The 27559-nt window shown below is 41.1% G+C and overlaps 1 protein-coding gene across 2 annotated transcripts in view; it reads right to left on the bottom strand.

Annotated features, from left to right (window-relative positions):
* Positions 1–25595, bottom strand: part of GMDS (GDP-mannose 4,6-dehydratase) — a 716505-nt gene extending 690910 nt beyond the window's left edge. For both annotated transcript variants that reach the window (XM_056521038.1, XM_056521041.1), the window contains exons 1-2: positions 25450–25595; positions 22831–22964 (exon numbers count right to left, since the gene is read on the bottom strand). In XM_056521038.1, the coding sequence (XP_056377013.1) occupies positions 22831–22920 (90 nt within the window). In that variant the 5' untranslated portion in view covers positions 22921–22964; positions 25450–25595. The remainder of the gene's footprint in view (positions 1–22830; positions 22965–25449) is intronic.
* Between the last annotated feature and the right edge of the window lie 1964 nt (positions 25596–27559).

The following is a 27559-nucleotide window of genomic DNA, read 5'->3' as shown; positions in this document are numbered from 1 at the left end:
TGGTCTTCAACCTGCGGACCTCCAGAGGTTTCAAAACTACAACTCCCAGCAAGCACGGACAGCCGATGGCTGTCCGGGCTTGCTGGGAGTTGTAGTTTTGAAACATCTGGAGGTCCGCAGGTTGAAGACCACTGAGGGCCGAGAGTTCACTCGAGTTTAAGCTGAGGGGGGTGTTTTCAGCACAAAAAATCGTGCTGAAAAACTCGGCTTATACTCAAGTATATACGGTAGATTTTTATTTAAAAATACAGATAAATATATACACATTTCAATAATTACATTGATATATTTTATACATAAAGAAAAATTTTTTTTTTTAAAGTATATATGTATATGTGTGCAGATACATGTGCGCATATATAATATTATATATAAATATATATACACGCATATGTATACTCATATGTATAAACTAGGGATCGACCGATTATCGGTATGGCCGATATTATCGGCCGATAATCACGATTTTGGGCATTATCGGTATCGGCAATTACCTTGCCGATAAGCCGATAATGCCCCAAACCCCCCGCACCGCCCCCACCGCGACCGCCCCCTCCCGACCCGCCGCACCGCGACCACCCCCCCCCCGACCCACCGCGTCGCACCCCCACCGTAGTGCTGGGCGGTATACCGGTATGGATTTTTGCCCATACCGCTATACCGGTCGGTCCCCTCCCCCACCCTCCGAGTCAATAAAAAATAAATAAACTTGGGGGTGGTCCGGGCCATCCATCCTTCCTTCCTGTAGTGTCCGGTGCCATTCCGGGTGGAGGGTGCACCGGTACGGGCTGTCCTTCTCCGGGGGTCCTCTTCTCCACTCCGGGAAGGCTCCGGCCTAGTACGCTGCATAGACGCCGCTACGCAGTGATGTCAGGTGCGTCGCTGTGCACGGGCGTCACTGCGCAGCGGCGTCTATGAAGCATACTAGGCCGGAGCCTGCCCGGAGTGGAGAAGATGACCGCCGGAGAAGGAGGACAGCCCGGACCGGTGCACCCTTCACCCGGAACTACAGGAAAGAAGAATGGATGGCCCGGACCACACTGACAGGTAGGGGAAAGAAGCGGGTGGTGGTGGCGGCGGCGTCCTATGGCACCGCAAAAGCCACTGCAGTGCGTTGATTTAAAGCGCCCGCTTTAAATCAATGACCTGCAGCGGTGTTGAGGGGGGATAAATAGCCGATAACTTATACCGGAATATCGGTATAAGTTATCGGCTATCGGCCCGAACCTCCACCGATTATCGGTATCGGCCTTAAAAAAACGATATCGGTCGATCCCTAGTATATACGCATATATATAACGATATATATGCATGTACAAATAAATTTATGTGTGTGTGAATATATATATATATATATATATATATATACACACACACAAACACATGTATATATATATATATATGTGCATATATGTGTGTGTATATATTCATGTGTGTGCATATATACATATATACTTGCATACATTCATATGCACATATATATGTATATAGATGTGCATATATTCATGTGTGCATACATGTGTGTGTGTGTGTGTGTGTGTGTGTGTGTGTGTGTGTATGTATATATATATATATATATATATATATATATGTGTGTGTACATATGTTCATGTGTGCAAATATATATAAATATATATGCATATATTCATGTGTGCATACGTGTGTGTGTGTGTGTGTATATATATATATATATATACATACACACACACACACACACACACGTATGCACACATGAATATATGCATATATATATACACATATACATGTATGCACATATGAATATATGCACACACACATATATATATGTATGCAAACATTAATATATTCACATATATATATATGAACACATATATACACACACATACACACATGTGTATATATATATATATATATATATTTGCACACATGAATATAAGCATATATATATATATATATATATATATATATATATATACACACACAAACACACACACACGTATGCACACATGAATATATGCATATATATTTATATATGTTTGCACACATGAATATATGCACACACACATATATATATATATATATATATATATATGTATGCAAACATGAATATATGCACACACACACACATATATATATATATATATATGCACGCATGAATGTATGCACACATATATATCTATATATATCCTGCATGTGCCATCAGTTTGTGCATAAAAACACCCTCCGTCCCTCCCTTCCTCCCACCCCCGGCTTTTCGCTCATCCAGGCCGTCTTCTTACTTGTACTGGGCCTCTGCTCGAGTGAAGCCGGGGGGAGAGCGCCGCTTCCGGGTGTACAGAACGCGGCGCATGCGCGGCGCTCCCCACATGACCAAAAACAAGGAGTTAGTCTGCGATGATACATTCATGAATATTCATGAGCCGGGCGCCCGATCCGCCCGGCTAAAATGACGTATAGCCGAGTCCGCGCTGATGCGGACCTCCCACTGAGTCACAAGCCAGGGAATAACATAAAACTAAAGATATCTGACGAACCGCTGAACCATGTTTAATGAGGTAAGAAGCATTTTAATCAGGATCACCCGCACTACAAGCCTGTGTAACAGGTTTAGTGCGGGTGATTCTGATGACAGATTTCCTTTAAATTCAGTTTTTTCATAATGGGATATTAATGCAGAATGATGGGGGAAAACTTTAATTTTGTGGATTACAAAACATAACAAATGGGGATGGGGTGCTAACATGAAGAAAGGTTCCTACCTTCAGCTCTAGGGTCACTGATGTCACTTGCAGTTACGCCCTCACACTCATGCTTTACAATAAAGACCCCCATTTGTATTAGATAAATCTTGTGAAAACCTGCTGATTTCAGCATAAATGGCCAACTGTCTACTGTGTATTATTATTATCATTATTATTACTATACAGCCTTAGCAGTGAAAGGGTTAAACTGATGTCCTTATCCCCTTAAGGACCAAGCCCATTTTAACCTTATTTTTGCATTTTTGTTTTTTCCTCCTCGCCTTCTAAAATCCATAACTATTTTATATTTCCCTCTACAGACCCATATAAGGGCTTGTTTTTTTGCGTGACCAATTGTTCTTTGCAATGAAACCTTTCATTAAACCATAAAATGTACGGCGAACCCCCAAATTGTTTTTTTTAGGGAGGAAATTTAAATGAAAACCACAATTTTGCACATTTTGGAGAGTTGTGTTTTCACACTATACACTTTACGGTAAAAATGACATGTGTTCTTTATTCTGTGGGTCAATACGATAAAAATGATACCCATGGCTAGATACTTTTATATTTTTGTACCGCTTAAAAAAAAAAAATCTAAAACTTTTTGTACAAAATCAGTAATCTAAAATCTAAAATCGCCCTATTTTGACCACCTATAACTTTTTCATTTTTCCATATATAGGGCGGTATGAGGGCTCATTTTTTGCACCATCATCTGTAATTTTTATTGATACCACATTTGCATATATAAAACTTTTAGATAATTTTTTATTAATTTTTTTTAGAATAAAATGTGACAAAAAAGCTGCATTTTTGGCTTCTTAAAAAAAATTTACGTTTACGCCATTCACCGTACGGGATCATTAACATTATATTTTGATAGTTTGGACATTTACGCACGCGGCAATAACAAATATGTTTATTAAAAAAAATGTTTATGCTTTTTGGGGGTAAAATGGGAAAAACTGACAATTTTTATTTTTATTGGGGAATGGGATTTTTCCCTTTTTTTTATTTTTTTTTTACACTTTTTATGTCCCCATAGGGGACTATCTATAGCAATCATTTGATTGCTAATACTGTTCAGTGCTATGCATAGGACATAGCACCGATCAGTATTATCGGTGATCTTCTGCTCTGGTTTGCTTGATCTCAGACCAGAGCAGAAGACCCCGGGAGACGGCCGGAGCCAGGTGAGGGGACCTCCTGCCGCCATGAATCTGTATTGATCACAGCATCTGAGGGGTTAATGGCGGACATCCAAACGATCACGGATGTCGGCAATTATCGGCGGGTCCCCGGCTGCTGCTAACAGCCAGAAACTACCGTGTATGACACGAGCACCATTCCGATGCTCAGTCATACACAAGACGTAAATGTACGTCCTGGTGTGCAAAGTCCCACCAAACCAGGACGTACATTTACGTCAGTGGTCGTTAAGGGTTTCTCCAGGAAAAAAAACTTTTTTTTAATATAAATAAATATATATATATATATATATATATATATATATATATATCTCAACTGGCTCCAGAAAGTTAAACAGAATTGTAAATAACTTCTAATAAAAATCTTAATCCTTTCAGTACTTATGAGCTGCTGAAGTTGAGTTGTTCTTTTCTTTCTAAGGGTTCTTTGATGAAACCTGTCCAGAGTAGAAGCAAATCCCCATAGCAAACCTCTTCTACTCTGTGCAGTTCCAGAGACAAGCAGAGATGTCAGCAGAGAGCACTGTTGCCAGACAGAAAACAACAACTCCACTTCAGCAACTGATAATTATTGGAAGGATTAAGATTTTTTAATAGAAGTAATTTACAAATCTTTTTAACTTTCTGGAGCCAGTTGATATAAAAAAAATAAATAAAAAATAAAAATTGAAAAAAGTTTTTTCCTGGAATACCCCTTTAAATTCCCATTTACCCAGGACCAATTATGTTAACTACTGATCAAACTACAAATATCAGCAATTTTTAGACCGTACTAGCTTTCCTGAATCTTGAGAATGCTAAATCTCTGAGCCAATATTCACATGTTCTAAGCATCTAAGCAGATTTCCATACCTCTGCTTCATTTACAGCTGGATTCTGATGTGCCAATAACACAGAATGACTGCTAAAAACTACTTCCATTGCAAATACTCTGGCTCCTAAAGGGAGTTATTCCAAACATAAACGTATCTAAAAGAATTGCTATATTTTAATGTATTATTCTACAAGTATACCTTTAAAAGGATAAACCAGGAAATAAAAATAAAAACACTAAAAGTACAAGTGCAGTTATATCTTCAGCATGGCTATAGTCCAGTATTGTAAGTATGTACGGTATTTATACAGAATATCGATTTCTTCAACAACTTAACTTCTTGTCATTGAGAACATAAGCAGCACATTCCAAATGTTATACCACTAACTACCTCTAGATGGAGCACTTAGCTGAAGGTTTAACTTGACCTGAAGATTCCCTAAGAGTCTATTTATTTGCATATATTAAAAGCTTTTTCAATCAGTAAGACAACACAATTATTTACACATTTTCTTTTACAGACTTTTCCTGCTGCAGATGTTGCTGCAATTTTCAACCTGTGAAAATTAAAAGGGAAGAAATCCACAGGGAAAACGAGCAAGATTTCTTGACAGTCGCAGAATGCTTACATTTTCACATAGACTTTTTCCTCCTATGTGTAGATAAGGTTTGATATCCCCATTTGCGTGTTGTATGGTAAATCTTTGGTAATTTCCAAATGTCTGAATATACCATAACTCTTAAACTTCTCTATGCCTTCCCATGGCTGTCATTCATCAGTCTAATGCACCACAAATAAGTACTGGAAGGAATAAGATTTTTACAAATCTATTTAACTTTTACCACCAGATGATTAGAAAAAAAAATAGTTTTCCACCGGAGTGGAGGTGTCAATTAAAAGTGGAGAAGTTGCCCACAGCAACCAGATTGCTTCTTACATTTTCTAGTTTTTCTAAGGCCTTTTTAAAAATGAAAGAAACAATCTAATTGATTACTATGGGTGACTGCACCATAGGCTTTGATAAATCTCCCCCATGGCCTTTGTTTAAACACCAAAAGGTCCGCTTTAACATAATTGGTATTGTCGCTTGTAGAAATGTCTGTACTAGTAAACTATAACTTAATCCTGCACAATGAAATACATAAAAATATATTTATAAAAAAAACTAAAAAAAAAAAGTAAACGGAACTGGTGTTTTTGTTGCTTTGCATCCCATAACACATGGAATAAACAGTATTTAAAAATGAGATTTAAAAAGACAGCGAAGGGGGAAAATAGTTGCCATAGCCACTCCACCCTGCATGGCAAAATTTTGGCATCTGGATGCCGTAAAACAAAGGATATAGTCCAGGCGCTGGTCCTCACAATGGATGGTGTCAGGAGTCAGGTTTAGGTAAAATCAAGGTTCCTTTATTGCTATTATTTATTTAGCAATAAAGGAACCTTGATTTTACCTAAACCTGACTCCTGACACCATCCATTGTGAGGACCAGCGCCTGGACTATATCCTTTGTTTTACGGCATCCAGATGCCAAAATTTTGCCTTTTCTGCTGAGGACTTATGGTCACTCAGAAAGGATCCGGAGCAGCGGTCACCCTCATCGTCTCAAGCGGGTCTACAGGCCTCTACAGGTGTTGTGCCCTCAGCACAACACTATCTGGTAATCTCACATCTTACTTTACCCTGGGGCTTACCGTTTTAAAACTTATTGCACTAGGAGCGCACCTTGTCCTTTTTTGTTTCCCTTTTCACTCCACCCTGCATGGACATGTTTACCTGAGAGCAGATCTCCCTGACGAGCTGCATGGAAGCGAAACGCCACGTAGGAGATAAGGTCATGTTGTACTACATGCGGTTTTTCTATATATCAATGTGAATTGTGACTTTATATTTGCACCTTAGCACTTGCACTTTGTTTTTCCCTTAAACTGTATACACTTATCAGGACTGTACCAGTGTAGGGTGAGGGTCCTGGGGCACAGGGGTCGTCCTTATTAGTTGTATGGTTACGTGCCAGACAGTAAGGGGAAGGTTATACTAGGGCCATACCTGCACTACACATTCGGGACAGACAGGGAGTGTAGGGACAGGATACATCAGCTGTCCCTGCCTGTATGATATCTCCAATCTTAAGGTTCGAACTGACTTGGTAGGCTTAAAGGTATGTGCAATATAGTATAAGAGCAATATAATTTTATGTGCAATAGGTCACTATCTGGAGACTGTGAAAGTGACCAACTGAGGTGCAATATTGTAAGGAGGTGGATGTTATCAGTATTACTTTATGTTTTCTATTCTCTGTGAATATCTCATTCCCATATGCGGTCACAGGTGAATATATTTTTTGTTCTGTCTAAGGGGTTATATGTTTGTTTTTAATAAGAATATAACCAATAAAACAGCATTTTATACATGTAAGTCATACCCCTGTTTACTGTTTTGATATTTGATATATGGGGGAAACAAGATAGCCTGTAGTGACTATAGTAAGCTATCTATTTGTGTTTATTGCTGAATCAGCATATAGCGCCTAATGGCGAGTTTTTTGGCAAGCGCCCTTGATGTGGACAGCTGGGTCTCGGAGGCTGGAGAAGTTTTCTCCGAGCGGGAATATACACAACGACCCATAAGCACCAACTTAAAAAGCCTATTTAGAGAATTGACGAATATAAGGATTGATTGAATATAAGGATTATATTTTATCCTGGTGGGAAATCAAATCACTTGAGAATGATATAAAACAAGGCAAAGTGGGAAAAGGAGGCCATCGCCAGCTCCCTGAGATTTATGACATTACTCCTAGAGGAAGAAAGAACATCTTGGGAAACTAAAGCAAGAAAACTAGAAGATCTCCGGGAGCAGGCGGTGAAACTCAAATCCGACCCACAATTTGTCAAAAAGGAATCTATTTTACAGGCTACCATTGAGAGGTTTCAGTTCTGACTCAAGGACAGGAAGCATCAACAGTTATGTAGGGATCTACAAGGATTTAAGGAAAGGAGGGCCTATACATTTTTGAGTAAAGAAGCAAGAGAGAAGGATATAGAGATCTCCTCTTCGGAGGTAGAGGGCTCGGACACAGATAGAGAACCAGGGGGAGAAAAAAAAAAAAAAAGAAGAGGTAAATATCGCCCCTACCGGGGAAGATATAGGAGAGGGAGACGACCAAGAGGCAGAGGGGAGCCGGTTTTTTTTTTATCAACAGCCACCCCCCCCCACCCCCCCTCAGCGATTACAGTCTGAGGAACAGGAGTCAGAAGAGATGGGGGGCAGATCAACGGAAGTAATAAATCTATCCAAAATGACTCTCTCTGGCTCACATATGAGTGTCCTAAAAAGGGGTCTCTCCTTCGTACCCACTACCAATTTTGATTCTCTCTCTTGGGTAAAGGATATCTCCCTCTTTGTGAGAAAAATAAAATGGAAAAAAAAATTTTGTCATCAAGAGAAAGATACACAAGGGGCTCTCCCCTTTGAAAGGGAGACCCATAGTGTCAGGAGTGGGACGTTTGACCCAAAATGTTGGAGTCTATCTGGACAGAATATTACGCCCATTCGTTCTTTCTCTTCCCTCATATATACGGGACACGGCAAACCTCCTGTTAAAACTCGATGGCATATCGGTGGATGCAGACACCATCTTTGCATCCATCGATGTGGAAGCACTGTATAGCTCCATGAGACATGATCTCAGACTGCAACCGTCCGATCTCTGAAAACTCCTTCACAACTGATGAGACTGGCATCCGTCAAGATGGCCTGCCAGTAGAGGGGCAGAAGGATTTTCCCTGATGAAGAAGAGAGGACCAAAGCCACCACAGGAGGGACTGGCGAGTCTTGGGAGGGAGAAAGATTCTCCAATGGAGGGTCAGTGGAGATTTGTCCATTCGGGAAAAAAAAGAGAATTCTGAAGAGGTCAAAAATGAAACTGGGCATAAGGAAAGCTTCCATAGCTGCCACCATTCGACCCAGGACTTGTATGCAGACCCGAATGGAAACGGGAAAAGGACATCGGAGACTCCGAACCCCTGATAATAGGGCCAGGCGCTCGTCCGGCGGAAGAAAAATCAGGGCGGACGCCGAACCAAATTGCAGTCCCAGGAAAATTAGGGACTGAGAGGGAGAAGAGAAGGCTTATTCTGATTAACCAGCCGACAGGGTCTGTAGAGTGAGGCGGAGACTCTCCTGATTCTGGGCCCAGGTTGGCGCCTTTGACCAGGATGTCATCCAGGTAGGGGATGACTGACACATCCCGTGCTCGCAGAATGGCAATCACTGACGCCAGGACCTTGGTGAAGACCCTCTGGAGCAGCAGTTAGTCTGAAGGAAAGAGCCACAAACTGAAAATGGCCCTCCAGGAGAGCAAAGCGAAGATATCGCTGATGTGCTGGAAAAATAGGAATGTGGAGGTATGCATCACAGATGTCTACCAAGGAAAGAAACTCCCCTTGATCCATGGACACCACCACCAAACGGAGGAACTCCATACGAAAATGAAGGAGAAGTAGGTGGCGGTGGAGGCGCTTCAGATCCATGATCGGGTGGACCGAACCGCCATTTTTTAGGGACCCCAAACAGGTTGGAATAGAAACCTGAAAAAGGCTCTGCTGGAGGAGCTTTGATGATAAAAACATCTCTCACCCAAGAGTCCTGCAGGTGAGCAGACCAGGCTCCCTGGATGAGTGACAAACGTCCTTCCACCTGAGATAAATCTACGGGTGGGGCGACCCTTCAGGCCGAAACGGCTGGAGTGATTATCTTATTTCCAGGAGAGATGGGCCTTAAAGAAGGGACCTTCTTGTCCCTAGATGGTGCCGGTCCGGTCATCCTATTGGAACCATAGGTCCGAAAGGAACGAAAAGAGGTTGACTTCCTTCGGGAGTCGGTACTGCGAGATTCATTTAGTGGCAATAAAGAACACTTACCGCCAGTCGCCTCTGAGATAATCTCATCAAGGCGTTTTCCAAACAGTCGAGAATCAGTAAAAGGAAGCTCCGTGAGAGATTTCTTAGAAGTGGCACCAGCGTTCCAGGCCTTGAGCCACATGGAACTAGGAAGAGCCACCAGATTATCTTTGGCAAAAGCCGTACCACGGGCCAATTGCATAGAAGCAAAGCACAAGTAGTCCCCAGCATTAAAGAGTTGAAGTGCAAGGTCCGCCAGTTCCTCCGCAGGTGACCCAGATAGAATGTTCTGGCGGAGTTGGGAAGCCCAGACAGAAAGGGCTTTTGATACCCCAGCAAAAGCAAAGGCAGGAAGTAAGGATGAACCTGCTGCTTCAAAAGTGAAATTTTGCTAGATTTTCAATCCGCTTATACGCCGGGTCCTTGAAAGAAGCCGCATCTGCCAAAGGCAGAGTAGTTGCTTTAGAGAGGCGGGATACAGGTGGATCCACAGCTGGTGGAGATGTCCACTTTACAATAAATTCCTGGGCAAAGGGAAATTGAGCTTGAAACGCCTTGGTTCCTTGAAAGCGCTTGTCAGGATGCTTCCATGCCGTTTCCAGTAAGGTAACAAATTCAGCGTGAGAGCTGAACACCTTAGGAGAGGGATGGGAGTGGTGAAAGGAGACTTCTGGAGCTGCGTCCGAAGTTCCTGGGTCCTTTAGATGAAATGTGTCCCTTATGGCCGAGACCAAGGTGTCCACCATGCCGGCCATGTCTGTTCAGTCCTCTGAGTCAGAGGCAGAACCTGAAGCCTCATCTTTCAGTTCCCCAGGAGAGTTGGAGCGGGTGGAGGCAGCCTTGGAAGAAGGCAAAACTGACCTGGTACGGAGATCTGGAGACCCAGAGCTGCGACCAGGAAAGCAACCCCTGGTTCGGGGTGCAGAGGAAGAGTGGCGATACCTATGAGGAGAGCGCCTATGCTTGCTTCCAGACTCTGGAGATGAACCAGAGGAGAAACCCCTAGGACACTTATGAGAGCGGCCACAATTGGGGGAATGTCCTGGGCAGATATACCAAAAGGTCCAGGACGCATAGTGGTGCAGGCAGAACAATTGGGTTCTGCAAAACCACAGAGCAGTTTAGTGTTGCACGTTAAACAGGCATAATAGGTGACCAGGGCCATGTCTATAGGGTGGGTTAGTTCTGGGTTCGGACATAGCGCCAGCCAGACTGTATAACCGCAAAAACCTAATTCCTCAGAAAGAGGAAGGGTGGGAAGCCTCATGAAGGAGAGGGCCAAAAAATTTGCCTCGTTGCAAACCCGCCTGTATGAACATACCCTTATGCCTGCTACTACACATGTGCACGTGTCTCAACACAGGGACAAGAGTAAGGGTCGTATCTCGAACTTCAGAAGTGGTGAGCGGTACACTAACGTCCTTTTGCAATTATGCTTGTGCTTTTTGTCTGTGTTTGGCTATTAGTAGATCCTATTGACTTTTAACCCTATCTGACAACAACTACACAGGGTAATATACCATTGGGAGCAATTATTCAACTATTATGGCCATATATGAACTATTCTGTATACACTGATACCAGTTATAATGGACTGGGAGCTCTTTTGTTATTATATATGAAATATCTGTAGTAATTTGTATTTTACTCTGAAATGCTAGAAATTATCTATATCTGTTTTTTTCTAATATATTCATTATTTGGAACTTTTTTTATTGACAAATGGGGTATTCTATCTTACCTAACATAGCTAAACTTGCAGGTCAAGTTAAATATTCATGCACATACATTCATGTGGCAAATCTGCCTCCTTCTATATATATATATATATATATATATATATATATATATATATAGCAAAAATAGGGAAGAGGGCAAGCACTGTAGAGCAGGGACTTTGAGTCCTAGGTGGGTGCTCATCTTCAACGGGTTTAAACTCCAAAACCCTCCTTCAGTGACATTTCAGCCTCACCATGAGGCCTTTCTCAAGCCTTGAGAATAAAGTCACTTATTTCTTGTACTTTGGAGTGCCGCTTCTTGTTTGGACTATATATGTATAAGTATATACACACACAGTGGGGTAAAAAAGTATTTAGTCAGCCACCAATTGTGCAAGTTCTCCCACTTAAGAAGATGAGAGAGAGGCCTGTAATTTTCATCATAGGTATACCTCAACTATGAGAGACTTAATGAGAAAAAAAATCCATAAAATCACATTGCCTGATTTTTAAAGAATTTATTTGCAAATGATGGTGGAAAATAAGTATTAGGTCAATGACAAAAGTTAATTTCAATACTTTACGTACTCTTTTTTGGCAATGATAGAGGTCAAACATTTTCTGTAGGTCTTCACAAGGTTTTCACACACTGTTGCTGGTATTTTGGCCCATTTCTCCATGCAGATCTCCTCTAGAGCAGTGATGTTTTGAGGCTGTTGCTGGGCAACACAGACTTTCAACTCCCTCCAAAGGTTTTCTATGGGGTTGAGATCTGGAGACTGGCTAGGTCACTCCAGGACTCCTTCGCTGCCCGGGCGGTGTGTTTGGGATCATTGTCATGCTGAAAGACCCAACCACGTTTCATCTTCAATGCCCTCAAAATTTCAAGATACATGGCCGTATTTATTCTTTCCTTTACACGGATCAGTCATCCTGGTCCCTTTGCAGAAAAACAGCCCCAAAGCATGATGTTTCCACACCATGCTTCACAGTAGGTATGGTGTTCTTTGGATGCAACTCAGCATTCTTTCTCCTCCAAACACAACAAGCTGAGTTTTTACTTAAGTTCTACTTTGGTTTTATTTGACCATATGACATTAGCTCAGTCCTCTTCTGGATCAGCCAAATGCTCTCTAGCAAAGGGTATGTTCATTCTGGATCAGCCAAATGCTCTCAGGCATAAGGGTATGTTCATCTGGAGACTGGCTAGGTCACTCCAGGACTCCTTCGCTGCCCGGGCGGTGTGTTTGGGATCATTGTCATGCTGAAAGACCCAACCACGTTTCATCTTCAATGCCCTCAAAATTTCAAGATACATGGCCGTATTTATTCTTTCCTTTACACGGATCAGTCATCCTGGTCCCTTTGCAGAAAAACAGCCCCAAAGCATGATGTTTCCACACCATGCTTCACAGTAGGTATGGTGTTCTTTGGATGCAACTCAGCATTCTTTCTCCTCCAAACACAACAAGCTGAGTTTTTACTTAAGTTCTACTTTGGTTTTATTTGACCATATGACATTAGCTCAGTCCTCTTCTGGATCAGCCAAATGCTCTCTAGCAAACTTCAGATGGGCCCAGATATGTACTGGCTTAAGCACGGGGACACATCTGGCACTGCATGATTTGAGTCCCTGGTGGCGTAGTGTGTTACTGATGGTAGCCTTTGTTACTTTGGTACCAGCTCTCTTGCAGGTCATTCACTTGGTCCCCCGTGTGGTTCTGGGATTTTTGCTCACCGTTCTTGTGATCATTTCGACACCACAGAGTGACATCTTGAATGGAGCCCCAGATCAAGGGAGATTATCAGTGGTCTTGTAGGCCTTCCATTTTCTAATAATTGCTCCCACAGTTGATTTCATCACCCCAAGCTGCTTGCCTATAGCAGATTCAGTCTTCCCAGTCTGGTGCAGGTCTACAATTTTGTTTCTGGTGTGGACAGGTGTCTTTTATACTGATAAGTTCAAACAGGTGCCATGAATACAGGTAACGAGTGGAGGACAGAGGAGACTCTTAAAGAAGTTACAGGTCTGTGACAGCCAGAAATCTTGCTTGTTTGTAGGTGACCAAATGCTTATTTTTCACCATAATTTGCAAATAAATTCTTTAAAAATCAGACTGTGATTTCATGGATTTATTTTCTTATTATGTTTCTCATAGTTGAGGTATACCTATGATGAAAATTACAAGCCTCTCATCTTTTTAAGTTGGAGAACTTGCACAATTGGTGGCTGACAATTTTTTAGCCCCACTGTATGTATGTATGTATGTATATATATATATATATATATATATATATATATATATATATATATATATACACACACATACATATACACACACACACACACACACACACAATAGCCTACCCACCTCTTCTAGAGTGGAGTGGTGATCTACATCCTAGGCAACAAGCTGTCGACAAGGTAAGGAAAGGAGCAGAAACATCAAGAGGAAACAAAATTGCTAAAATAATAACTTTGCAAAAATATGTTACTTGATGTGCCCTTCAAGTTTAGTTGATGTGAGAAAAACCCTTTGAAATAATGATTTTTTTTATATGAAAGAATGAATAACATAATGCATAGTTTTTAATCTTTATATTCCAATATTAAATAAGCCTTGAGTTCTAGAACTACTGTATTTTGTTTGCTTTTCTTTTATGCCTGAGGGTATAGGTGGATACTGTACTCATTCGGCTTTATAATCAATTGGCAAATATTGTGAGCCATCCCTGATCACCTGTATTTTTAGAAACATAACACTTGAGGAGTAAGATAATGGCCATGCAAAATAAAACTTGTTATATTTTAGAAGTGCCTAACAAAAACTAAATAAAGTAGGCATTGCTATAATCTAACTGACCTGCAGAATAAAGTTAAACGTTTTACCACACAGTTGAATTTTTTTTTCCATCAGTTTCATTCCACAAATTTTTTCCCCCCTCATATTACACTTTGTGGTTAAGTGAAGGGTGTCATTAAAAAGTACAGTTGGCCCTGCAAAATAAAAATAAAAATAAAAAAAACAAGCCCTTGCAGTGCTCTTTAGATAGAATAAAGGGTTACGTATGGACCCTAAGGCTCCTTTCACACTAAGAGCATTCATCTGTTATTAAACATTCATTTTCTGTGTAAAAACGGATGTATAATAACGGAGGAAATAACGGGTGCTGACGGCTGAATAATGTCCGTCAAAATATCGGGCACATTCATCCGTTAAGACCCGTTATAACATCCCTCATAACTTCTAATCGCATCAGGTCTCATCCCTCAGCCCCTGTACTACAACCCCAATCATGGAACAGAGTCTGTTCCATGATGGGGGTGATGGGGTTGTGGTACAAACACTAATGTTGCCTCCCCAGCCACCGGCAGACTCCCGCATACAGGGAATTACTACACCAATCATGGAAACAAGTCTGTTCCATGATGGGAGTAGTAGTCCTCCCTCAGCACTGCAGGAGTCTGCTGATGTCACCTCTTCTGAGCATGCTCAGAAGTAATAACAGACATTATAAACTGGGTGCAAACGGATGACATAAAGGATCATCCATCAGCCATAGCCTTCAATGTTAAAGGGGTACTCCGGTGAAAACCTTTTTTCTTTTAAATCAATTGGTGGCAGAAAGTTAAACATATTTGTAAATTACTTCTATTAAAAAATCTTAATCCTTCCAGTACTTATTAGCTTCTGAATGCTACAGAGGAAATTTCTTTCTTTTTGGAACACTGATGACATCACGAGCACAGTGCTCTCTGCTGACATCTCTGTCCATTTTAGCAACCATGCATAGCAGATGTATGCTAAGGGCAGCATGGTGGCTCAGTGGTTAGCACTGCTGCCTTGCAGTGCTGGGGACTTGGGTTCAAATCCCACTAAGGACAACAATAAATAAAGTGTTAATATTATTATAATAACGTCAGCAGAGAGAACTGTGTTCGTGATGTCATCAGAGAGCATTCCAAAAAGAAAATAATTTCCTCTGAAGTATTCATCAGCTAATAAGTACAGGAAGGATTAAGATTTTTTAATAGAAGTAATTTACAAATATGTTTAACTTTCTGCCACCAGTTGATTTAAAAGAAAAAAGGTTTTCACCGGAGTACCCCTTTAAAAATAACGGCCTTTGATCTACCCCTTTCTTGTGACGGAAGAAAAAATTAGTGCATGTGCCGTTTTTTCTTCTGTCACAACTAACGTCCGTTATTCATGACGGGCCATAACGGGTCATAACGGATAATCAAAAAATCCCATAGACTTGAATGGGATTTTGTAACGGATGTTTAATATCCGTTTTTAAAGTTTTTCTAATGGACGTTTATAACGGGTCTTTTAACGGATTAATTTTATAGTGTGAAAGCAGCCTAAAAAGGAGAGGAGGAAGAGGAAAAAAAAGGACTTAAAAAAGGATCATATTTTGGTCTTTAACAGGTTAAGACTAGGGTTAAATAAATGAATAATGTAAAAATAAATAAATAAAATAGAAAAACAATACCATACTTCCATTGCCAGGATCTGGGTTCCCCACTATATCTTATTGTCATTACAGGGCAACAACATAGTAATGGTGTAAAATTACTATGGATGACTCAATATTGCTGCAGTTGGTGATTTTAGTCTCAGTTCTATGTCTGTGGCTTAAATATCATCCTGCTGTGGTGACAAAATGCATGGAATTTAAAATGGTATCCCGGTGATTAGTTGTAATTGCCAAGGGAAGCCATAGGCAACCATACACTTCCCTGCAGTCAAACGAAAGACCGGCTATTTAATACAAAGACATGCAAAGACCACTAAAGTGGTAACTACTGTTGCAGAGTGAGAGATACCCCCATCCCCTTATATGATGTCCACATGCCCTATAGGACTTACCAACATGAGATGCCCAGATGGGACAACCCTTTGTGGTAGTCAACGTTTTCTTTATTTTTTTTACCAGTACTGCATATGTTCTCTGTGCTATGCTACCTGGAGCAATCCTGCTGGTTGCCTTTACCTGTCACATAGCCACAGCTTCAAAGGAATAGGGGATATATAACACATCTACAACAGATAGGAACCAGACAGGTCTAGTGACTGATAAATGACAGACACACATTGAAGAACATTTGGCATTGTCACCAAAGGTTTATAGCTCTTCAACTGAGCTAAGATTTGTCCAGAACTAGTCAAAAGAGTGGTTTCCATTTGGGATTCTTCAAATGTAAATGCCAGAGTAAAAGAACTGTTAATACGTGATTGTAAAGATCTCATATTAGCTGTTGTGCTTTTACTGTATGCAGGAAATATTGGGGGGACTAGTGCCGCATTTGGACTATTGTGTCCAATTCTGGGCACCTGTATATAAAAAGAACATGGCCGAACTGGAGAGTGTGCAGAGGTAATTAATGGCTTGGGAGGATTACAGTACCAAGACAGGTAATCAAGCTTGGGGTTATGTAGTTTAGAGAAAAGACGTCCTGGGGCGATCTGATTACAATGTACAAATATATGAATGGACAGTACAGAGATCTTTCTAAAGACTTTCTTATATCTAGGCTGGTAAGCATGATAAGGGGGCATCCTCTACATCTAGAAGAAAGAAGGTTTCCCCATCATCACATACAGAGATTCTTTACTGTAAGAGCAGTGAGATTATGGAACTCTGCCACATGATGTTGCAATGTCTGACTCAATAAACAAGTTCAAAGAGGGCCCTAGATGTTTTTCTAGAGAGTAATAACATTGCAGGTTATGGATACTAGATTTATGGGGATAGAATGTTGATCCGGGGATTAATTCTGATCGCCATATTGGGGTCGGGAAGGAATTTTTCCTCTGTCATGGAGCAATTGGCTTCAGCCAAATGGGGGGATTTTGCTTTTCTCTGGATCAACACAGTAGGGTTTTAGGTTGAACTTCATGGACTCTTGTCTTATTTCGACCTTACAAACTATTATTATGAGTACATTTTTCTCCAATGTCCGAAATGGTTGTAGCTTAATAAATAAAGTGTTGCTTAAGAGGTGACACTTTTCACCATTAAATGCCAGCTAATAGTTGGTTCTGACAGTTTAAGAATACGGCAGATTTATCAAACAGTATGATACACTGTGATAAACATGGCACATTCTCAGACGAACTAGTCTAAGTTTAAAATGTCTAAGAATTATACAGTTTTAGTAAATCTGGGCCTGTCTGTCCTCATTTTAAACTTATTTATTATTCTGGTGACGGGCACTTAATAACTGTGCCATACTCTCCAATCAGATACATCAGAAATCTGTCTAACTGCATAAACCTTTTTGACCATTTTCATTACAGTCTACATTGGGAGAAAAATTGAGACATCTGAACTTTCACTAGATGATTAATGTGTCTTAAATCTAGACATTACATGGACACCCCCTTTTGGGACAGAAATGAAGGCATTCTTTCTGGTGTCAAATTTTGATAAACTTGTCTAAATGCACTACTACTTTTTTGGCCCAATTTACGTCAAGAAAGTGTTGTTAGATAGACAATGGGAGAAATTTATCTATCTGCATACATGTGTGGCCAAACTTGCCCTGTTTCTTTTCTTTCTTCTTGTCTTGTGATTCAGAACAGTGTTAATGGGTTAACCTGACCTTTTAAGCATGTAGGTCATGGCATTAATGACTTTGCTGAGGTGACTAAGTAGCCCGATACCATCGACAAACAGATCAATCACCTTATTCAGGAAAATTATTTTCTATGTTTTAAAAGGTGAACACAATTTCATTCACTAGGTCACATGCAAGAGATATGAACACCAATACAGATATGGGATATTGTATGAATCTGTACATGTGGACAATGTCTCGTTTGAGAAGTACATATTCTGTCATTTACGCTATTGAAAAGGATTGTCTATTTAGGAGTATTTCTGTCTGTATACCCTATTTGGACCCAGATGTCAGATAGGGGACAAGATGTCTGATTGCGGGGGGTCTGGCCACTGGGACCTCCCATGATCTCCGAGCCGGCACCGCAGCGTTCTGTACATGGAAGCTTGGGGCTTCCGTGTTCGTGACGTCACACCACGCCCCCTCCATTCATGTCGGCTGTGTACTAGGCTGGTAAGGAAGGGAGAAGCTGCTTGGAACCACCCCAATGACTTGTGGTTCAGGCAGCATATAAATGATAACAGGATCCCTTAAAGTGGTTGAGAAATCCCTGGTATTAGCCAATAGCAAGCTATGAGAATAGTATTTTGGTATTACACATCCACAATGCAGATCAGAAAAAGGAGCCTGTCCCGTATCACACATACAAGTCATTCATTTGATAGGGCTTTAATGCTTCCTGTGTGGTGTTGCTGCAAGGAACTGAATATCTATTGCCACAGGTTTCCCCACAAATTACAACTTTTTTCAAGGGGTACCAACAAGGTTCACTTTGTGATCAGTTTTTCGACAAATCAGACTTATCTGGGTCCATTATCACAATACAGGTCGAAAGCCACTCATACATATTTTTCCATGCCCAACATCATGTTCCACTGGCCATCCCATGCAGGCTGTGTTTTGTCCGCAGGCAATAGCTGCACAGTGAAACATATCCTAAGGGCGCTCTTACACACAGTGCTAGTGAGCGAACTTACAGTAAATTCGATTCGTCACAAACTTCTCGGCTCGGCGGTTGCTGACTTTTCCTGCATAAATTAGTTCAGCTTTCCGGTGCTCTGGTGGGCTGGAAAAGGTGGATACAGTCCTAGGAAAGAGTCTTTTAGGACTGTATCTACCTTTTCCAGCCCACCGGAGCACCGGAAAGCTGAACTAATTTATTCAGGAAAAGTCATCAACTGCCGAGCTGAGAAGTTCGTGACGAATCGAATTTACTGTAAGTTCGCTCATCTCTACTAGTGATCCTAAAAATTGTTGAGCACTACCTGGACTTGGATTGACTTACCACGCTGTAAAATTCTCTTTGTTGCCCATTTACAGTTCAGCCTTCATTTTACCAGAGCAATATGAGAAATGAAAGCAGAGCTCTGATTGGTTGCTATGGGCAGCAAAGAAAAGCTCATTTAATAAATCTGTCCCTTGCTTCTTGAGACAATGGCAACACCAGGTGCAGCTACAGTATTTATTTAGTGAACTCTAGCTGTGGCCTCTAGCTTTTAAGGGCATCCTGGGGCCACATACACACACAGTAAAACTAGACATTTTTTTGTAGCCCTGAAAAACTGCATGTTTATGCAACAAAAAATTCCCCAGATATTTCTTATAATAACATGTTTCATTGTAGTCACTGGAAAACTGGCCAATAAATTAATCTGAATGCCCTTTATTTTACTCAGATTTTGGGTAAAAAATAATAATAATTTGTAAAATGTTAAACAAAAATCCCAAAAATTTCAATTTTTTTAACAGCTACAAAAATGATCAAAATGGCCTGTGTGTGAACATGGCCTAAGGCTGTGATTTCATGTTGCCACTGGTTACTTTTTTATGCCTATGTTGACAGTATCAAGCACTGTATGGGAAAACACATTGGCCCTGATTTACTGAAAGTAGAGTGTAGTTTTTTTTTTTGTGGTTTGATTTCCAACAGGTACATTGTCTAATGTTTTCCTTTGTTTTGCTTTTTTTAAAACTGCTCTGAGCTGTCAAATTTTCCTGAGCTCAAATTCACCATATTTTAGGTCAGTGAAACGCCACTTTTTGCCTGTCACACCCTTTCTTTAGAGGTCATGCCCTTTTTTTAGGTTTTCTGAGTAAAATAGAGAGTTAGTCAGATTTTTTTGGCTGCAAACTCTGGCGCATGAAGCGTGCGACACAAAACCCAAGAACAAACAGTCAAGATTACATTAGCAAATACACCCATTATTTTGGTTACCTAAAATATAAAAGGATTTCTTGGATAATGAGTGCCAAACTCGCTGATCGATGTTATCAATCATGCGGCCAATTATAGTTATCATTGCCAGCCCCTATTTACGCAGGACAACGTGCAGCCTTCAGAGATAATTTAAACAGCTGCACAAAAGATTAATTCAGCCGCTGGCGATCCGATCATCTGTTTTAGTTACCGCACTGCTGCAGATGCCATGATCTGTATTGATCACAGCATCTGAGGGGTTTGCGGTGATGTGCGCCATTACCAGCAGGTCCCTGGGGCTGCTGATAGCAGCAGGGACCTGCCGTGCATGACATGAGCACCATTTCGGTGCTCGTGGTCATGTACAGGATGTAAATGTACGTCCTGGTGTGTTAAGTACCAGGGCACCAGGACGTACATTTACGTCCTATGTCATTTAGGGGTTAAATGGGCACTGTCAGACCCAAAAACTTTTCATATGTTGTTACTGATAAAAATTAAAGACTTGTAATATGGTTGTTTAACCCTTTAAGGACCCGTGCTTTTTCCGTTTTTTCATTTTCAATTTTTCCTCCTTAACTTTAAAAAATCATAACTCTTAATTTTCACCTAAAATTCTATATGATGGCTTATTTTTTGCGTCACTAATTCTACTTTGTAATGACATTAGTCATTTTACCCAAAAATCTAAGGTTAAAACGGGAAAAAAAAATCAATGTGCGACAAAATTGATGAAAAAACACTATTTTATAAGTTTTGGGGGCTTCCGTTTTTACGCAGTACATTTTTCGGCAAAAATGACACTTTATCTTTATTCTGTAGGTCCATACGGTTAAAATGATACCCTACTTGTATAGGTTTGATTTTGTATCACTTCAGAAAAAAAATCATGAATACATGCAGGAAAATTTATACGTTTAAAATTGTCATTTTCTGAGCCCTATAACTTTTTTTATTTTTCTGTGTTCAGGGCGCTATGAGGGGTAATTTTTTGCGCCGTGAACTGAAGTTTTTAGCTGTACCATTTTTGTTCTGATCAGACTTTTTGATCACTTTTTATTCACTTATTTATTTACTTTTTTGTGGTATAAAAAGTGATCAAAAATGCGCGATTTTGGACTTTGGAATTGTTTTGCGCGTACGCCATTGAACGTGCGGTTAAAAAAGTGGTATATTTTTATAATTCTGACATTTCCGCACACGGCGACACCACAGCGATCAGTGCCGCGCACTATTAGCGGCGGGTCCCGGCTTCACTATGACGCCGGGCCCGCCGCGGTATGATGCGAGGTCACCGTGTGACCCCGCGTTATATCGCAGGACCGGGACTCAGGGCGTAATTTTACGCCCCCTTCCTCTGAGAGAATTTCTAACAGTTTGCGCTAAGGAAAAGATGTATTTTTATAATAAAAATGGTCTTGTGTTTTGGTAATATTTTTCACCAAAACACAAGAAAACTGCGCTGTGTGAACCAAGACTAATAACTGTTAGCAGGTGAGTGTAAGCACCAATTTGCATTAGATCATATTTGAGAGGGGATGAAATGTTACAATGCTTAAAGGGTAGCTCCCATCATCCTTTTTTTTTTTTTTTCTGTCCCTGCCTATTGCCCTTCTATCCCTAACCCCCTCCCTGCCTTTAATTTTTTTTTTAAACTATATTAAAAATGCTTTTTTTGTCTGCCTGGTAGTGTGCTCACTACCAGGCAGACTTCCCCAGCAGGCACTACGTCACTGATGTCTGCTCGGGTCAACACTTTCGCCCTTAGTTCATCTACACAGGATGCATCCAGCTGTTTCACCACTACCACTCCCAGCTTTCCCTGACATCTATTGGCTGTCAGGGCATGCTGGGAGTTGTAGTGGTGAAGCAATTGGAGGCACCCTGTGTTAAAAACAATATCCTTCCATGGCCGCGGCAATCAACTCTATAATACACGCCCCCCCCCCGCGACAATCAACTATCAACTCTATAATACACTCCCCCCCCCCCCTAACAATAAACAATCAACGCTGTAATACACCCAACCCCGCGCCAATCAACTCTATAATACACCCCCCCCCCTCATACAAAACTGCAGGACAGTCCGGCAGCATCGACGGGATGCCAGGAGGTGGGGTCGGCTTGCGAGGCCCGGGCGCAGGGGAGCCAATGCGCGCTTCTTCTGTTCTCAGCGCTCGCTCCCGCCTGTCTGATTGACAGGCCGGGAGCGAGCGCAGCCTGAATGAATTAGGACCGATTGCCCGGCCGGCATCGGTCCAAATTCAGACATGACGTCACGCCAGGCTGCAGCCGGCCACTAGGAGGGAGACCCCCTAGTGGCCGGTTTTCAAATGTAAAATACAGTATGTTAATAAAAAATAAAAAAAATTATTAAAGTATATTAGAGCTACGATGTAGTACATAAGTACTACAACATATCAAAAAAAAAAAAAAGTTGGTGACAGTGCCCATTTAACCCTTTGATATCCATAACCAGTGAAAATGGTATTACTCTACAGTTGTTTACTGTGCATGTACCTTTTATGGTACCCTACACAAGTACTGGAGATAATAACCACAGACTGTAGATGTCTGGCATAGCACCAAGCAAACAATGAACTGAGAGGTCAGGTGGGTAACCATAGAAACCTTACCTGTCCGGTGATGCCTGTGATAAGGGCCACTTTTCTGGCCTTGTCGTTATCTGTGGGAGTCTTGGATCCATTTCCTACGTTGAGTGCCATGCTTTCAGCTAAGAGGTGAGTGCTCTCAATGCAGCCAAGTCACACTAAATGGAGAAGGAAACAACAGGTAAGATGAGAGGCACTGCAGCTGCTCGGAGATTCAAAGTGTAAAGGAAAGTTTGAAGAGGAAGAAGCCGTCCTACGTCATAAGGAACACCCTTCTGGGCAAGAAAAAAAAGTGTCCCTGTACAATGAGAATGTGACAGATAGGAGGGGAGGGGTGGAGGATGTAGACTGCAGGTGCATCAGCTACAGCCTGGTCCCTAAAGCAGATACAAGTTATAAGGCAACAAGCGAATATAGAATAATAGGTGGTCTCATGTACTGCTAAGTATATAATATAGAATAATAGGTGGTCTCATGTATACAGTGTATAATATAGAGTAATAGGTGGTCTCATGTATACAGTGTATAATATAGAGTAATAGGTGGTCTCATGTATACAGTGTATAATATAGAGTAATAGGTAGTCTCATGTATACAGTGTATAATATAGAGTAATAGGTGGTCTCATGTATGCAATGTATAATATAGAATAATAGGTGGTCTCATGTACTGCTAAGTATATAATATAGAATAATAGGTGGTCTCATGTATACAGTGTATAATATAGAGTAATAGGTGGTCTCATGTATACAGTGTATAATATAGAGTAATAGGTGGTCTCATGTATGCAATGTATAATATAGAATAATAGGTGGTCTCATGTACTGCTAAGTATATAATATAGAATAATAGGTGGTCTCATGTATACAGTGTATAATATAGAGTAATAGGTGGTCTCATGTATACAGTGTATAATATAGAGTAATAGGTGGTCTCATGTATACAGTGTATAATATAGAGTAATAGGTAGTCTCATGTATACAGTGTATAATATAGAGTAATAGGTGGTCTCATGTATGCAATGTATAATATAGAATAATAGGTGGTCTCATGTACTGCTAAGTATATAATATAGAATAATAGGTGGTCTCATGTATTGCTAAGTATATAATATAGAATAATAGGTGGTCTCATGTATACAGTGTATAATATAGAGTAATAGGTGGTCTCATGTATACAGTGTATAATATAGAGTAATAGGTGGTCTCATGTATGCAATGTATAATATAGAATAATAGGTGGTCTCATGTACTGCTAAGTATATAATATAGAATAATAGGTGGTCTCATGTATACAGTGTATAATATAGAGTAATAGGTGGTCTCATGTATGCAATGTATAATATAGAATAATAGGTGGTCTCATGTACTGCTAAGTATATAATATAGAATAATAGGTGGTCTCATGTATACAGTGTATAATATAGAGTAATAGGTGGTCACATGTATTGCTAAGTATATAATATAGAATAATAGGTGGTCTCATGTATACAGTGTATATAGAGTAATAGGTGGTCTCATGTATACAGTGTATAATATAGAGTAATAGGTGGTCTCATGTATACAGTGTATAATACAGAATAATAGGTGGTCACATGTATACAGTTTATGATATAGAATAATAGATGGTCACATGTATTGCACAGTATATAATATTGAATAATAGGTGGTCACATGTATTGCACAGTATATAATATAGAATAGATGGTCACATGTATACAATGTATAATATAGAGTCGTAGATGGTCTCATGTATACAGTGTATAATACAGAATAATAGGTGGTCACATGTATACAGTGTATGATATAGACTAATAGATGGTCACATGTATTGCACAGTATATAATATTGAATAATAGGTGGTCACATGTATTGCACAGTATATAATATAGAATAGATGGTCACATGTATACAATGTATAATATAGAGTCGTAGATGGTCACATGTATACAGTGTATAATACAGAATAATAGGTGGTCACATGTATACAGTGTATGATATAGAATAATAGATGGTCACATGTATTGCACAGTATATAATATAGAATAATAGATGGTCACATGTACTGCATAGTATATAATATAGAATAGGTGGTCACATGTATGCAATGTATAATATAGAATAATAGGTGGTCACATGTACTGCATAGTATATAATATAGAATAGGTGGTCACATGTATGCAATGTATAATATAGAATAATAGGTGGTCACATGTACTGCATAGTATATAATATAGAATAGGTGGTCACATGTATACAATGTATATAATATAGAATAGGTGGTCACATGTATACAATGTATAATATAGAATAGTAGATGGTCATATGTAGAGTAATAGGTCCTATATGCAGTCTGTAGTATAGACAAGCTGGTCTCATGTATATAATGTAGAATAATAGGTCCTATATGCAGTCTGTAGTATAGACTAGCCTAGTGTTTCCCAACCAGTGTGCCTCCAGCTGTTGCGAAACTACAACTCCCAGCATACTGGCAGTTGGAGTTTTACAACAGCTGGAGGCACGCAGGAAACACTAGGCTAGCCGGTCCCATCTGTATAGTGCACAGCATTGGTCCAGGACACGAGTGACCCGTATGTCCCCCGCCTAGCAGCAGTTTTTATTGGCAGTGCATGGCGGTCATTACTGAGTGCAGCAGAGCGGCCGGCGAGGTGTGCAGCGTCAGTTCAGCAGATGGATGCTCAGCAGTGTGACATCCGGGAGCTCTAGTTCCCCTTTCGCTGCAAGGACCTCCTTACGTCAGAAGATCACATGACCATGTGTAGTCACGTGGCGCCAGTGTGTAGCCTCTCCTGGAGCGCGGGAAGTTATCGTCGTGGTATGTTGGAGGCGCTAGTGCAGTGGAGAGGGGTACAGAGCTGTTTGTTGTAGATGGAACGTTGAGGCGCATGTACCGGGTCCCCAGCGTTTCCTGTCCGTCTTCATTCTGTGCTGGTCCCTTTCTGGACCCGTTGTGTTTAGCGGCTGCCGGGAAAACAGGACATTTATCATAGTTGTCTTTTGAAATTGTGTTTTGAATTAATTTATTTTAGTTATCATACTATTACAGGGAGCTTGATAAATATGGTGCATGTCAACAAAAAACAATAAATCCTACACGTTGCATGATTTCTCCTCCTATGCTACTTCACAAAAAGTGCAGTTGTGTATAGTGGTGTACCTACGCGATGGCGACTCCGGCGCATGCCCAGAGAGGGCACAGGCCACCAAAGCATAGGTACAGAACCACCACTCCTTCCCTAATGGTGAATAGGACACTAAAAGCTCAATCTCCTGAGCGGCATTCCTACTATGCCTCTTCTCAGTCTGAGCCCCAGTCATCTGTGGCCTACACAGAGAAGAGACCTCAACGCAGTGCAGGCCTCGATGACATCACTCATTGGCGCCTCCAGTGTGGAGGCAGGGGGACGCAGACAGCCTGTGGAGGAACTGTGGGACCATGTTTAGGTAAGCATAAGGTTTTTTTTGTTTTTTTTCTCTGCGTTCTGCAAATGGAGGGCCAGGGAGGTGGTGGGTTTGAATGGCTGGCTACCTTTACGTAACCCTTAAAGGAGTGCTCCGGTGCACACTTTTTTCATGTTATCCCGTCCGGGCTGCAAAATAAAAGAAAACACACTTTATCTTACCTGCCAACGAGCCCCCGGAGCTCCGGTACACGTGTTCGGTCCCCGGGCTGTATTCTTCTTGCTTCCGGTTAGCCCGACACGTCACATGGAGCTTCAGCCTATCACTAGCCGCAGCAATGTCCCGCCTCGGCCAGTGATAGGCTGAAGCTCTGTGTGACGTGTTGGGCTAACCGGAAGTAAAAAGAATACAGCCCGGGGACCGAACACCTGTACCGTAGCTCCGGGGGCTCGTTGGCAGGTAAGATAAAGTGTGTTTTCTTTTATTTTGCAGCCCGGACGGGATAACATGAAAAAAGTGTGCACCGGAGTACTCCTTTAATACTTTACGTAACCCTTAATACCACCTGCCTTGCAATCTTAACCTAACCTTTAATACTACCTACCTTGCTACCTATACCTAACCCTTAAAGGGATACTCCGCCGAAAAAAAACCTTATCCAAAGGATACGGGATAAGATGTCTGATCATGGGGGTCCCGTCGCTGGGGAGCCCTGCTATCTCCGGCAGCGTCTGGAACACGGAATCTTGGAGCTTCTGTGTCGGATGACTGGCAACTACAGCCGCCACACCCCCTCCATTCATGTCTATGGGAGGGGGTGTGATGGCTAGTACGTAGCCGTCACGCCTCCTCCCAATCGACATGAATGGAGGGGGTGTGGCAACTATAGATGCCAATCATCTAGCATGGAGCAGAGTTTGCTCCGTGCAATGGATAACTGGGGTGCCGCAACGGAGATCACTGGGGTCCCGCTGCTGAGGATAAGATGTTTTCTGGCGGAGTACCCCTTTAATACTACCTACCTGGCTGCCTGTACCTAATCCTTAATACTACCCATACCTAACAACAATGCTACCTACCGACACCTAATCAACATTACTATCTGCCTGGCTGCCTATTCCTAACCAACAATACTACCTACCTGTCTACATATACCTAACCAACAGTACTACCTACCTTTACCTAACCAACAATACTATCTACCTGGCTACCAAACCAACATCGCTATTTACCTGGCTACCTACCTAGCTACATACCAACCCACATACTTACCTATGTACCTTGCTACCTACCTATTTACATAGCAGCTTATCTGGCTACCTACCTACATA

Source organism: Hyla sarda, chromosome 5, assembly GCF_029499605.1.
Source record: "Hyla sarda isolate aHylSar1 chromosome 5, aHylSar1.hap1, whole genome shotgun sequence".
NCBI classification, from domain to species: domain Eukaryota; kingdom Metazoa; phylum Chordata; class Amphibia; order Anura; family Hylidae; genus Hyla; species Hyla sarda.
The sequence above is the reverse complement of the archived record's forward strand: the minus strand, read 5'-3'. Positions and strand labels throughout refer to the sequence as shown.